This window comes from Poeciliopsis prolifica, unplaced genomic scaffold, assembly GCF_027474105.1.
Source record: "Poeciliopsis prolifica strain line A6 unplaced genomic scaffold, Auburn_PproV2 SCAFFOLD117, whole genome shotgun sequence".
Lineage (NCBI taxonomy): Eukaryota > Metazoa > Chordata > Actinopteri > Cyprinodontiformes > Poeciliidae > Poeciliopsis > Poeciliopsis prolifica.
Window position 1 is genome coordinate 113951 of NW_026562492.1, and position 13634 is coordinate 127584.

The 13634-nt window shown below is 41.3% G+C and overlaps 2 protein-coding genes across 18 annotated transcripts in view; one reads left to right on the forward strand and one right to left on the reverse strand.

Moving 5' to 3' along the window:
* Nucleotides 1-426: 426 nt before the first annotated feature.
* kiss2 (kisspeptin 2) lies at nucleotides 427-7819 on the reverse strand. 2 transcript variants are annotated; one of them, XM_055024287.1, is made up of 2 exons: nucleotides 7682-7819; nucleotides 427-780 (listed from the first exon to the last, which is right to left on the reverse strand). In XM_055024287.1, exons 1-2 carry the CDS (start codon nucleotides 7758-7760, stop codon nucleotides 527-529), a joined length of 333 nt encoding a protein of 110 aa, XP_054880262.1. In that variant the 5' UTR covers nucleotides 7761-7819; the 3' UTR covers nucleotides 427-526. The 2 variants fall into 2 exon arrangements, with proteins under 2 accessions (XP_054880262.1, XP_054880261.1); XM_055024286.1 differs by lacking the exon at nucleotides 7682-7819 and adding an exon at nucleotides 2326-3062.
* The window catches only part of LOC129354773 (pleckstrin homology domain-containing family A member 5-like), a 128628-nt gene continuing 122392 nt past the window's right edge, over nucleotides 7399-13634 (forward strand). For 3 of the 16 annotated variants that reach the window (XR_008605194.1, XM_055024279.1, XM_055024278.1), the window contains exons 1-3: nucleotides 7414-7639; nucleotides 7730-7806; nucleotides 8875-8932. Coding sequence is in view for 12 of the 16 variants with exons in the window: in XM_055024279.1 (XP_054880254.1) it covers nucleotides 7488-7639; nucleotides 7730-7806; nucleotides 8875-8932 (287 nt within the window). In the remaining 4 variants the exon portion in view is untranslated. Of the gene's footprint in view, nucleotides 7640-7729; nucleotides 7807-8874; nucleotides 9000-13634 lie in introns of those variants that run through there. The other 13 variants (XM_055024266.1, XM_055024268.1, XM_055024270.1 and 10 more) reach the window with 9 other exon arrangements.

A 13634-nucleotide genomic window follows, 5' to 3' on the forward strand; every position in this document is an offset into this window, starting at 1 on the left:
ACCACCATGCACTGCACTGCCATCTTGTGGACTCTTTGAGGAAGTAAATTGTTACTCACTGGTCAGTGAAATCAGTGCTGGTTTCCCATGTCCAGCACAGAGTTAAAGGACTGAATTTCCTCCTCATTTGCTTAAGTTCTACAGAGTCCTGCTGATTATATGACACCATTAACATGGGATGGAAAGGGTCACAAGTTTTTCCTCCTTGTGAAGTGGACGTCACCGAGGTGGGTATGATTACCTGTCAGATGGAAAAAACTTGGTAGCTTGATTTCCACTTTCCATCATCTTTGATGGCAAATGTCTGTTTACCAGGTTTAACATGGTAAATAATGTTAAACAGCTGTCCTGTACATGTTTTATCAGTTCCACCACTTGTATGTGTTTACATTCTAGCCTCATATTCGGTTTGAAAATGAATGTAGATTACAAAATGATGTCAAACTTTCAGTTAAGGAAACATTTTTATTACAGGTAAGATTTTAAATTTCTGACTTCCGGACATAAAATCCACAACTTCTTGCCTTTAGGTGGACACCTCCAGCTCTCGGGAGAAAAGGGACAGCGGTAAAAAGCCTCTTGTTCTGGCTCTTTTCACAGCTCTTCTGAACACATAGTTGTTGTTGTAGCGTTTTCCAAATCGGAGGCCAAATGGGTTGTAGTTGAATTTACTGCGGCGGTCGTTGCACAGGAGCTGCTGTTGCTCCTCATCCTGCCTCAGGGACAGACACAGGTTGGGGTCTTCTGCCAGGAAGTCACCTGCACGTCTTCTCCTGAGGGCTGAGAGGAAAAAAACACCGTCCACACCAGACCCTACGTTGTTATGTAATCAAGACTTTCTTTACATATGAATTGAAATGGTTAAATTATGTTTTCTTAAATAAATCTTTTACATAACCAAAGCATCACATACAGAATTAAGGTCACCTGGTTGGTTGGTTTTGTCACACCTTGACGGTGTTCACTTTCCTTGACTTGTCCACATTTTGTAATATCAGTGTTTAAACAATCTTATCTGTTTGGGACAGAAACATTTTGTACATCCATAAACACCAGTTGTTTTGTTGACACGCCTTATGTGTGTCACACGGGGAACGTGTGGATTCAATATTCCACAGTTCTCACTGTGGAACAAGACAAGGACTGTGAGACTTAGAAAAGAGATGTGTCTTTACCTTAAACAGACCATTCTATAGACCTTAAATAGTCTACAGAATGGACTCTATAAAATCATGATAGAGTCCATTCTACTATATCCAACAGTAGAAACATTGTAAGGAAGATCAGTGGAGCGCATATTGACCTGAGGTCACGAGTAGCATAGAGTATTTATTTCTATCCATGGTGGATACATTGTCGATTCATTTACAAAAATACATGACAATGTGTTTTTCTTATGGACTATTTTCTATCATTTATTTCAAAATCTGTTCTGAGATCGATGAATCATAGGGCTGGGCAAAATCTCGCAAAAGCAGAGGTGTGAATAATTTGTATTGATTTTTATATTATATTTTAAAGTTCTACCATGCCCAAATAAAACAGCTTTTTGTTTAGATTATTTTCACATCTCTTTTCCTGTCTAATCATTCCAAACTCTCCAGATTATATACTCTTGATTTTATTCTTTTATATCTCATATATCTTGTCTCATTTGGTCTGTCTTTAATTTCAAATATCTTTAAATGCAACTGTGCTGTTGAAAAGTAACCTGTCCTTTTGTCCAGTTCATATGTTAGAATTAACAGGACAGTTGTTTTTGAATCTCATCCCAGATCGGTCTTCAAAGTGAGACTTTCTTCTTTGTCTTTTCTGTCTACTATGGGAAATATAGAGGAATCACCAGAGCGGATAACAATATAAAAGCAGTAACTATTAACAAATAGTTGTTTTCCTTTACTTCTTGTCAGAAATATATACACACTCTTTTTTTATATTTCCTGGACAGCTGTATGTCAAAATCTGCCATTTTAGTAAAACTAATTAAAATTAGCAATGCAAGTAGATCTGAAGACAAAAGTCACAAAGAAAAGTCTAGTCACCTACAAATAAGTATTATTTTGTTGTAATCACAATAATCATATGCAAAATGACCCATTTTAAGCTATAATACAATATGAACTAGAAATAGAAGAAATTCTGCCTTCTATGTAAGGCAAAAATTCTGTCTTAAATAGAAGGTTTATCACAAAGATATGTTCCTGGATATTTAGCAACTTCAACATCTAAGAATTAAAAGAAACATAAACATGCACTGTAAAGATGTGTGCATTTGTCAAGCTGTAGCTAGATTTAAAATGAAATGGATTTTGTCAGGTAGCCCACCTGTTCCATGAGTTTTCTGTACAGGATCAAGTCCAAGTGGAACTGCTCCCACATTCCCATCATCATCCACAACGAAGAGCACGCACACGGCAGCGAGGACCACCAGGCGCATCTTTCCACAAGCCAGTCGCTCTCACTGAGTCCAAACTCTAATTTATACCAGTGCAATGGATGCTAACGTGTTTTATGCATTCAACCCAGTTTTGGCGTCTCCACCAGGTGACCTTTTGTTCCTGAAGCTCACAGCCAATCACAGCAGACCTGTCTGCTGCTGTTGCAAGTACTCAAATGCATCATTCATCAGCTCTTCTTGGAAATGTTGACAACTCACAGCCCTGCTGACTTCATGCTGATAGTGCTGAAAAAAGGACATTTTTCTCAAAAAGACAAAGTTTAGATTTATGTTGTGATTGCTTAAAGACCTATTCTAAAACACAAAACATTTTCAATGAAGCTTTTTTAAAATGTGGGACAGAATTTTCTGTCATGGGAGAAATGTAAACTGCTGTGAATCCATTCAAAGCATAAAGCGGTTTGATTCTGTTGGGCCTTTTGGTGTTTTAACTCAAAGTGAACATATTCAAATTAGGACAACTCAGTTTTCTAGAGTGAAGTACACAACTGTGTTAACATTGTGCCACAGCACAACTATTACTTAGGTAGTAATATTATATGCTTTTTTTAAACTGTAGTTAGCAATTCATACAATGTCGTTTTGCCAGTTTACGCCAAATGCACACGTGTTCTTTAGCAATTCTGAAATTTCTGGATTACACAAAAAAAAAAAAAAAACATGTGGCAGCAAAATCATTCTGAAAACACCAAAACAGCATGGCTGCATCATGCTGTGGGGATGCATTTCAGTGACGGTAGCCGGCCAGCGATGAGCATGAAACAGGAGAACCCAGCAGAAACAGAAAGGCTTAAATACTGAGAATGATGCTGACAAGATGCAGATGGTTGGGCTGGAAAAGAAGCCAAACAGATAGAGTGAGGAAAGACAAGCGATGAAGACGGAGGGGGCTGAAGACACCAAAAACCTCAAACACCTCAGGACTAATTCAGTTCAACCATTTGATTTGTATTCTTTAGTCTGGTGAGATCTGCAGCTTTTTGTCAGGTCTAGTAGGACAAAAGATTTAGATAGTTAAGAATTCATGAATAGTCAACAAAATATTATTTAATTTATTTATTTTATTTGTATTTATTTTTTTCAAAAATGATAGCAGTATAAAATAGCATACATGAATAAGGAAAGCAAAAGACATATACCAGACATATACCACAATGATCTTAACATGCTTGAAAAACAAGACAATAGGCCAACAACTTAATTCCATGCAGACATATTGTGGTGCACCACAATACATCTTCATAATAAAAAGTTGATATTTTTCATCTGTATGATTTCGTTTGCCCAGGTGTGACTCTATGTTGCTCTCTGCAGCTGCAACATTTCTCTTGTATTTCTTTGCACTCTTCTATGTCGTGATCTTCAAAACATGTTGGACTTGTGTTTTCATTTATCGTGTCTTTGGCATTGGAAACAGCAAAGTGGCCTTCCTTGAAAACTTAAGTGAGCCATTTTGATATATTTGGCAATACTGTTTCTTCAAACTCTACTAAGATGAACAAATTCTCTACTTTTTTCATTAATTGTATTTGACAGTTTCTTCAAGTTATTCACTTTTGCACCAACATCAAATTTTAAATTTTTTATCTAGATCTTCATCTAGAGGTGTTGTCCCAAAATTCATTGTAGAGTCCATCAATTTTTCAATGTGTCCCTGGGCCTACACAATTGAACTAAATGATCAAATTGCCTCACTGGCATGCAGTGCAGCTCCAGAGCGCTTTGCTAATGAGTGAATATTGAAGCAGGCATATTGAAACATCTGAACGTTGCAATACACCAGAGGTCTGGAGTTTAAGATACTGATCTACAGTCAACGTCTGCATTGATCAACCCAGGAGAAAAAAAATACTGCAGTATATTTCAAACATACTTGCATTTGCGTAAGTACTTTTTAAGTATACTATTAAGTCTTCTACATATTAATAAACAAGATTTTATTTGAAAAGAATTTGACAGAATTTATTCCCCTTGTTAATCTACCATTTCTCTTTCATAAATTATTTTCATTGTTAGCTTTCAGGGCCCTGTGATGAACTGGTGACCTGTCCAGGGTGAATCTCATCTGCTGACTGCTGGAGATGGGCACCACCAGCCCCCCTCACCACCATGCAAGGATCAGCGTGTTCAGATCATGGATGGAAAGATTTTAAGGTAGATTGTCTCTCTTAAGTCCGCATTTAAAACAACTTCATAGTTAATTCCAACATCATTATATTGCTCACTATTTTTTTTCTACTTCTACCATATGCAGGCAAAAAGACACCCAGACATTTTTTTCACCCCCAGGCATCTGGTTTCAGTCATCATCATCACTAGTTTGGATGATGCCACATACATAGCGAGTCCACGTCTCAAAATTGTATGTCAAACTTTTTTCTTTGCCGTTTTTCTGTACTCTTTAAAATTCATGTGCTTTCTCTGTTTACTTGCGCTGTTGTTTTATTCTCTTTTTTGTAGGTTTCTGTAGTGCAGTGGTGCAGTTAATGGGAATGTTCTGTCATTGATCCTCACTGTTCTTAGGAATGAGAAATGTCAATTTGTCTGCAGTAATACTGAAAAACTGACATTGAATTAAAACAATACTCTGTCCTTGGTGAAATATTTTTCACATTGTGCTAATTTGTGATCAGTATGTTGTAATTGATCCTTCTGTGTTCTGGTAGCCAGATGTGTTTGCAGTACTGTAGTGTGAATCAAGCATGTGATGTGCAAATGATGTAAAAAGTATACTTCATAAGAAATTATAGTAAAGCAAAAGTGTAACTGGAGCATACTGTGATCACATTACTAATATATACAATATGTAATGCTCATATACTTAAAATACATTCTAAACATTTTTATATGTAATTAGATCACAGAAATTGTTACTTAAGATCTACTAATCAAACACGTTTATATTATATAAAAAGCTGTATCCTTAATGTATTCAAAGTATAACTTTAGTTGTTCCATGAAAAAAGGATGTGATTTTACACTTAGTACAATTTAAAATGTGATTTTCTACAATTTAATTGCTATTAAAATACAGTAAATACAAAATGAGTTGTTCCAAAATAACATACTTGAAGTTAACTAACCCTAACTAACTTGAAGTATATGAATGATTATCCTGGCTGCAGAATGCTATTAGTTTTCCAGGTCAATCTGCTCACTGTGTTTCTACCACTGTACTTTCAGGGTATGCCTCCATGTGACTGATCTGATCTCAAACAGTGAAGCAGCAGCAGTGAAGCAGCAACAGCAGCAGTGAAGCAGCAGCAGCAGTGAAGCAGCAGCATTGACAGAACATTTGAGCCAGTGGCGGAGCTAGACTTTTTTTCAAGGGGTGGCCAAAGGGTGAGCAAGGCTTTATCAGAGGGTCCATATACAAATGATGAACAAAAGGAAACAAATATTTCTCACACACTCAAATTAAAATGGTTTATTTAACTAAGATTTGCCATGACCAAACAAGACGTTAAACAGCTCTATGGAACAGTGAACATGTAAATGTAAACCCAGAGCCCAGAATATGACCAAAAACTAATTCTCAACAATAAATCAATAAATAAACTGGTGCTTCTGGTGTGCAATAGGTTGTGCTGGGTGGGGGCAGTTCAGTGCCACTTCCTTCTGCTTCACTGTCTTCCTCCCCAGAGTCTGAATCTGTATCACCCTCATCTCTCTCTGGAACTTCATTGGAAATGCATAAACAGACACAATAAAAAATGCAAAAAGCATCATGCTAACCTTTAGAATTAGGCTTATTGGATTTTAATACTTAATAACTCTCTGTCACAGCCTCTAACCCGCTGGTGATACACTTGGGCCTGGAGTCTCCTGGCTGGATTCTCCAGGTTGGTCACTGCTGCAGGGTTCTGTCTGGTCCTGGTCACTGCTGCAGGGTTCTGTCTGGTCCTGGTCACTGCTGCAGGGTTCTGTCTGGTCCTGGTCACAGGGTTCTGTCTGGTCCTGGTCACTGCTGCAGGGTTCTGTCTGGTCCTGGTCACTGCTGCAGGGTTCTGTCTGGTCCTGGTCACGGTCACTGCTGCAGAGTTCTGTCTGGTCCTGGTCACTGCTGCAGGGTTCTGTCTGGTCCTGGTCACTGCTGCAGGGTTCTGTCTGGTCCTGGTCACAGGGATCTGTCTGGTCCAGGTCTGGTCCTGGTTTTTGCCTCTTTAAGAAGAACTGGGAGATCTTCCCTTCTCTCTTCATTTGGGTTCTACACAAAATAAGAGCCTGGTATTTAGACTCCATAACTGTTTGGCAGAGACAACATTTTAACTATTATTAAAACTATAGTTTTTAGTTTTCTGTAGCTAACTAAAATACTAAATTAAAAATGCATTAATTAAAATTAATCAATATAACTAGTTAGGTTATAATTCAAAGCTTTTATATGACATAGCCTACTTACATTTCAGTCATTATAGAACTTAATGGTTTTTCTCATATTCTTACCACACACATTTCAAGCAAGAGCTGGGAGATATAAAACATTAGAGGGCAGCATGTCACTAAAACATGTGTTAAAAGAATCTGTCTAAAACACGATCTATCAGCACTAGCATGGCTAATATAATAAACGAGGCACTACGCAGCGGTGCACAACCATTTTGTTTTTCTTTTTAGAAATGTATGACAAGAGCCGCCTCTCATTAGGAAGGTAACAGCGGTTACTGCTGAGCGGTAAAATGTCGTAAATACCTGCAGAACTCCTGGATGCTGTAACTCTAAAGCCGCGGATGTTTTGGATCAAGCAGGACCGACATGTCAGTTTAACCAATGAACAGCGTCGGGCATCGAGCTGCCTTCAGGGACAGTCGGAAATTACAGTTTTCCTGGCAAATCTTTGCCGATCTCATTAGTATTATATTTTAAAATTACCATTTCCAGTGGGGTGGCACTAGGGGTGGCCAGGGGTCTGCTGGGGGTGGCAAGTGCCACCCCGGCCACCCCTCTGGCTCCGCCACTGATTTGAGTCTGTCAACTTTTCTCTGCGCGTTCCCGGACTTCTAAAGTGTGCGTGCGGGAGACCGTGGGTATGTTAGAGCGAGCGCGCTTGTCGCGGGTACGCGCACTCCAGTGGAGCTCTCAGCTCGACATGGCGGCGGATCCAAAGCCGGACTGGCTCTGCTGTCTTCCCTCTTCTTGGAGTTATGGAGTGACTCGGGATGGACGCATATTCTTCATTAAGTAAATATGACGCAGACAATCGGGAACGTGTCATTTCCTTACTTGTCCTATTGTTGGCTTCATCGCCTCCCATTTTTTTCCTTCCACCAGCGAAGAAGCAAAGAGTACAACCTGGCTGCATCCTGTTACTGGAGAGGCTGTGATCACAGGCCACAGGAAAACTCCAGGTAAATCACCGGGATGGCTTCATGTCCCTCTGCACGCGCGCAAGGTTGTCTCGGAGTTGTGTTGGAAAAAAAGGCGACAAGTTGCGCAAAGATCCGTGGAAGACGAAGGAAGAGGAGGAGGGAGGAGGGAGGAGAGGGGGGGAGGGGGAGGGGAGGGGGTCTTTTCGCTGCAGCAGAGCAACAACCTCTGCAAAACAAAACCACACACACACACACGCACACACACACACACACGCACACACACACACACACACACACGCACACACACACACACACCGTCGGTTCCTCCACCTGGACAGTTTGCCACTCACTTCTTAAAACTTCCGTCACGTATCCATGGAGATGGGATTGCTGAAGTCCCGCCGAGGAGAAGCTGATGAATCTGAAGCCTTTTCATACATCTGCACATAAATCACGTCCTGACCAAACCGCCACCGTTTCCCTGCAGCCCGATCACAATGTTTGCATCGCCTCCTCCTCCTCCTCCTCTCCTCCTCCTCCTCCTCCTCCTCCTCCTCCTCCTCCTCCTCCTCCTCCTCCTCCTCCTCCTCTTCTCCTCCTCCTCCTCCTCCTCTTCCTCCTCCTTCTCCTCCTCCTCCTCTTCCTCCTCCACCTCCTTCTAGGTCATGTGGCACCATGACCTAGAAGTCATGGTCATGGTAACAGCGGTTACCGCTGAGCGGTAAAATGGAAATACCTGCAGAACTCCTGGACGCTGTAACTCTAAAGCCGCGGATGTTTTGGATCAAGCAGGACCGACATGTCAGTTTAAAAAAATCCATCTTCTCTGAATACACTGGAGGAACTCTTCTACATTCTACTAGTTACACTGAAAGCTGTTAAAATGAAATTTTAGATGAAAAACATTTCCCATTAATAAAGGATTCAAGCATTGCCCAGGTATACATTTTGGTCAACTGGACTTTCAAACACCCTCTGTTGAACCTTCAGAGGGACGGATGCTTTATAATGATGCACAAGCCCAATATGGTCCAGATGCTCCATTGATATGAGACGAGTTCCAGCTCTCATGTTCCTTCTGTCCTCTGTGTGGCTTTGTGTCCTCAGATTTACCAACAGGATGGGAGGAAGGATACACGTTTGAGGGAGCTCGCTGCTTCATCAAGTGAGTAGGAATGCCTCTCCTCTCTGCTCCATGCCTGAACAGGAACATGGCACAGGGATAATCAGAGGTGGGCACTTCTGCTCATCAAGGCCTGTCCTGCATGTTTGAAATGTTTCCCTGCTGCAACACATCTGATGTAAATAAATGTTATCAGGTTTTTACAGAACCTCGAGACGAGACAAGCTGAGTAGATTGTTGCACCTTGTAAACATATTACAACTTTCCACCATCTGGTCATGATACAGCCACACAGTTCAATGGATTTTGTGGGATTTTATTTGACAGAATAAATTAAAGTTTGCCATATTTATGAAAGGGAAAGAAATGATTCATGATTTGGTTCTCGTCAATCTTGGTTTCATTCATTTATTTTACAAAAAAATCTGAGAATGAGGTGAAGATTCCAACATGATAGAGAGCTGCAATGAAATGGATTCAACCAGGTTCCTCTAGATCTGCTGTCCTGTAGGTTTTGAATGCATCCCTGATCCCACACAGACAAATCAAACAATTGAATTACAAGTTTGGCAAAGGTCTGGTAGAGTGCCATTTATTCCATTCAGGTGTTGGACCAGGGTTGCATCTAAAACTTGCAGGACAGAAGATCGAGAGGAACTCGACTGAAGACCTCTGGTTCAGATCATAGCATATATATGACTTAGAATGGCCTAGTCAAAGTTATGGCCTAAATCCAATCCAAAGATTTCAAAACTGTTGTTCATATTCAGTCTTGCAAAGTTTGATCTATAATGCAAAGATAGCTTCATTGGTATGCACAGCCAGTATCTGATGACATTTGAATTCATTTGTCACGAGTCGATGATCCCAGCTCTGCTCTTCCTTCTCCAGATATCCAGTGTTCAGGAATCATTTCCGGAAGTTGTGCCGCTCTTCTGAACAGTCTTTTCTTGTTTTAGTACTTACTGTGTGTGTCGGCCTTCGAAGCTCATTTGTGCACATGAACATTCCATGGACCTGTCTGACAACAAAAAAGCCCTGCAGCTTTCAGTGCCGTACACACCCTGTTCTGTTCTACACTCTGTTCTGTTCTACACCCTGTTCTGTTCTACACCCTGTTCTGTTCTACACCCTGTTCTGTTCTACACTCTGTTCTGTTCTGTTCTACACCCTGTTCTGTTCTGTTCTACACTCTGTTCTGTTCTGTTCTACACCCTGTTCTGTTCTACACCCTGTTCTGTTCTACACCCTGTTCTGTTCTGTTCTACACTCTGTTCTGTTCTGTTCTACACCCTGTTCTGTTCTACACTCTGTTCTGTTCTACACTCTGTTCTGTTCTACACCCTGTTCTGTTCTACACCCTGTTCTGTTCTACACCCTGTTCTGTTCTACACTCTGTTCTGTTCTGTTCTACACTCTGTTCTGTTCTACACTCTGTTCTGTTCTGTTCTACACCCTGTTCTGTTCTACACCCTGTTCTGTTCTGTTCTACACTCTGTTCTGTTCTACACCCTGTTCTGTTCTATACACCCTGTTCTGTTCTACACCCTGTTCTGTTCTGTTCTACACCCTGTTCTGTTCTACACCCTGTTCTGTTCTACACTCTGTTCTGTTCTGTTCTACACCCTGTTCTGTTCTGTTCTACACCCTGTTCTGTTCTACACTCTGTTCTGTTCTGTTCTACACTCTGTTCTGTTCTACACTCTGTTCTGTTCTACACTCTGTTCTGTTCTACACTCTGTTCTGTTCTACACCCTGTTCTGTTCTACACTCTGTTCTGTTCTACACTCTGTTCTGTTCTGTTCTACACTCTGTTCTGTTCTACACTCTGTTCTGTTCTGTTCTACACTCTGTTCTGTTCTACACTCTGTTCTGTTCTACACTCTGTTCTGTTCTACACTCTGTTCTGTTCTACACTCTGTTCTGTTCTACACCCTGTTCTGTTCTACACTCTGTTCTGTTCTACACTCTGTTCTGTTCTGTTCTACACTCTGTTCTGTTCTACACTCTGTTCTGTTCTGTTCTACACCCTGTTCTGTTCTACACTCTGTTCTGTTCTACACTCTGTTCTGTTCTACACTCTGTTCTGTTCTACACCCTGTTCTGTTCTACACCCTGTTCTGTTCTGTTCTGTTCTACACTCTGTTCTGTTCTACACTCTGTTCTGTTCTGTTCTACACTCTGTTCTGTTCTACACTCTGTTCTGTTCTGTTCTACACCCTGTTCTGTTCTACACCCTGTTCTGTTCTGTTCTACACCCTGTTCTGTTCTACACCCTGTTCTGTTCTACACCCTGTTCTGTTCTGTTCTACACTCTGTTCTGTTCTACACTCTGTTCTGTTCTGTTCTACACCCTGTTCTGTTCTACACCCTGTTCTGTTCTACACCCTGTTCTGTTCTACACTCTGTTCTGTTCTGTTCTACACCCTGTTCTGTTCTACACCCTGTTCTGTTCTACACTCTGTTCTGTTCTGTTCTACACTCTGTTCTGTTCTACACTCTGTTCTGTTCTGTTCTACACTCTGTTCTGTTCTACACTCTGTTCTGTTCTGTTCTACATTCTGTTCTGTTCTACACTCTGTTCTGTTCTGTTCTACACCCTGTTCTGTTCTACACCCTGTTCTGTTCTACACTCTGTTCTGTTCTGTTCTACACCCTGTTCTGTTCTACACCCTGTTCTGTTCTACACCCTGTTCTGTTCTGTTCTACACTCTGTTCTGTTCTACACTCTGTTCTGTTCTGTTCTACACTCTGTTCTGTTCTACACTCTGTTCTGTTCTACACTCTGTTCTGTTCTATACACCCTGTTCTGTTCTATACACCCTGTTCTGTTCTACACCCTGTTCTGTTCTGTTCTACACTCTGTTCTGTTCTATACACCCTGTTCTGTTCTACACCCTGTTCTGTTCTGTTCTACACTCTGTTCTGTTCTGTTCTGTTCTGTTCTACACTCTGTTCTGTTCTATACACCCTGTTCTGTTCTACACCCTGTTCTGTTCTACACCCTGTTCTGTTCTGTTCTACACCCTGTTCTGTTCTACACCCTGTTCTGTTCTGTTCTGTTCTACACCCTGTTCTGTTCTACACCCTGTTCTGTTCTGTTCTACACCCTGTTCTGTTCTGTTCTATACACCCTGTTCTGTTCTGTTCTATACACCCTGTTCTGTTCTGTTCTATACACCCTGTTCTGTTCTGTTCTACACTCTGTTCTGTTCTACACCCTGTTCTGAGAGCTGGCACCTTGATTTGTGCTTCCCACTTTCCCACGTTGTTTTGCTGCTGTTTCTTGTGTCGTCTGTTGCTGTTTCTCAGCTGCTGACACATTTGCTCTGCTAATATAGCCACTCTATAAATAACTTCAATCCACCGCTGCTTCCAGTGTATGAACGTTGCCTTCTTTGCTTATGTGCTGATACACATTCATGCTGTAGTCCATTTTAAGGATGAACACATGGGCATGTGTGTAAAGACACTGTCCCTGGACAATTCTGCAAAGACATAGTGGCTTCTATGAGTCGCAAGCTAGAACTAAGGCTGAAGCAGTCCTCTTCTAGTGGGAGGCCTGATTGAATACAGGTCAGTTAAAAAAAAGAAGAATTGAGGACAGTGGAGGAGCAAAGCCAAAGATCTCCTGTTGCTGTCACCTGACATCTTTTCCCTTTATTAGCAAAAATATTGGAGGTACACTTATATACTATAAACTTATGTTTTTTTAACCTGCACCAAGAACTAATTAAGAAAATATAGTTAAAGCATGCAACATAAAAACATCTGGAGAAGACACTGTCTGCAACTTGAAATGTAAACAAAATTAAAGCTGCAAGCAGCCTCGAACGGCCCTCGCAGCCAAGCGCCGCTCCGGCCTATTGCCACCGCGGGGTACGAGCAACCGCCGCCTCACGCCAGCCACCACAGAAGCTCTCACGCAGTTTTCAGTACCTCCGCCTGCACCACGGAAGCAGTTGCTCAGTTTCCATCAACGCTGCGCACGTGCTAAGACAGAAGTTGTTGCGCAGTTTCCGCGCCCGTCCTCCAGGCGGTACGCATCTATGCGTTCGGCGGCTATCCTTCAAGATGCAAAAAAATGTGGTATAGATTCATTGGTTTAGCGAGGAAATACAGCTGGCGGATTAATGTAGGGGCGCAGTGGAGTCAAAATACATTTCAATGCTGTTTTGCTCTTTAGAGGTCAACAAAGGTCATACGTTTTCAATTTGGCGCCAGTCCGATGATCCACGTGTCATTTAGAGCCGATCATATGCACGTGGCGAAGTAATGCATTTCGTCATTTCTACACCCCAATGCGGTTCGGTCAGCAGCCAGCATTCATAGAGTTCATCATGTTATCGTTTTTAGTCAGTATTCACATGATGAAACCCATATAAATTATAGAATAACAGTAAAACATACAGCAGAAAAAACATGTGACTGCCTCTTAAAAGTGGGCGGGGCTACAGTGAGGTCATCAAGTGACCATGGAAATGTGTTCAGGGCTGTTCTCTAGAAAGACAGAGGAAGTGTGATGATGCAGCTGTGATCTTGCATTTGGAAATCATTTAATGTTGATGTTTCATGGTAAATAGTGAAAGTTTTACACTAAGCCACACCCACATGCTTGATGTTAACTACAACTGAGATGTAAATGCAGTGCAACTTTGACGTTATTGTGAAATGAGTCAGGAAAATGGTGAAGGTTAAGATGTATCAGTTTAATAAACCGCACTGTTCAGTAATAAACCAAGGG

Bases quoted from the DNA above. Each gene is read 5' to 3' on its own strand.
- kiss2 (XM_055024286.1), bottom strand. From the start codon at position 2,437: ATGCGCCTGGTGGTCCTCGCTGCCGTGTGCGTGCTCTTCGTTGTGGAT. The intron at 781-2,325 runs GTGGGCTACCTG...TTTTCCTCTCAG, and splicing joins ACAGAAAACTCATGGAACAG to CCCTCAGGAGAAGACGTGCA.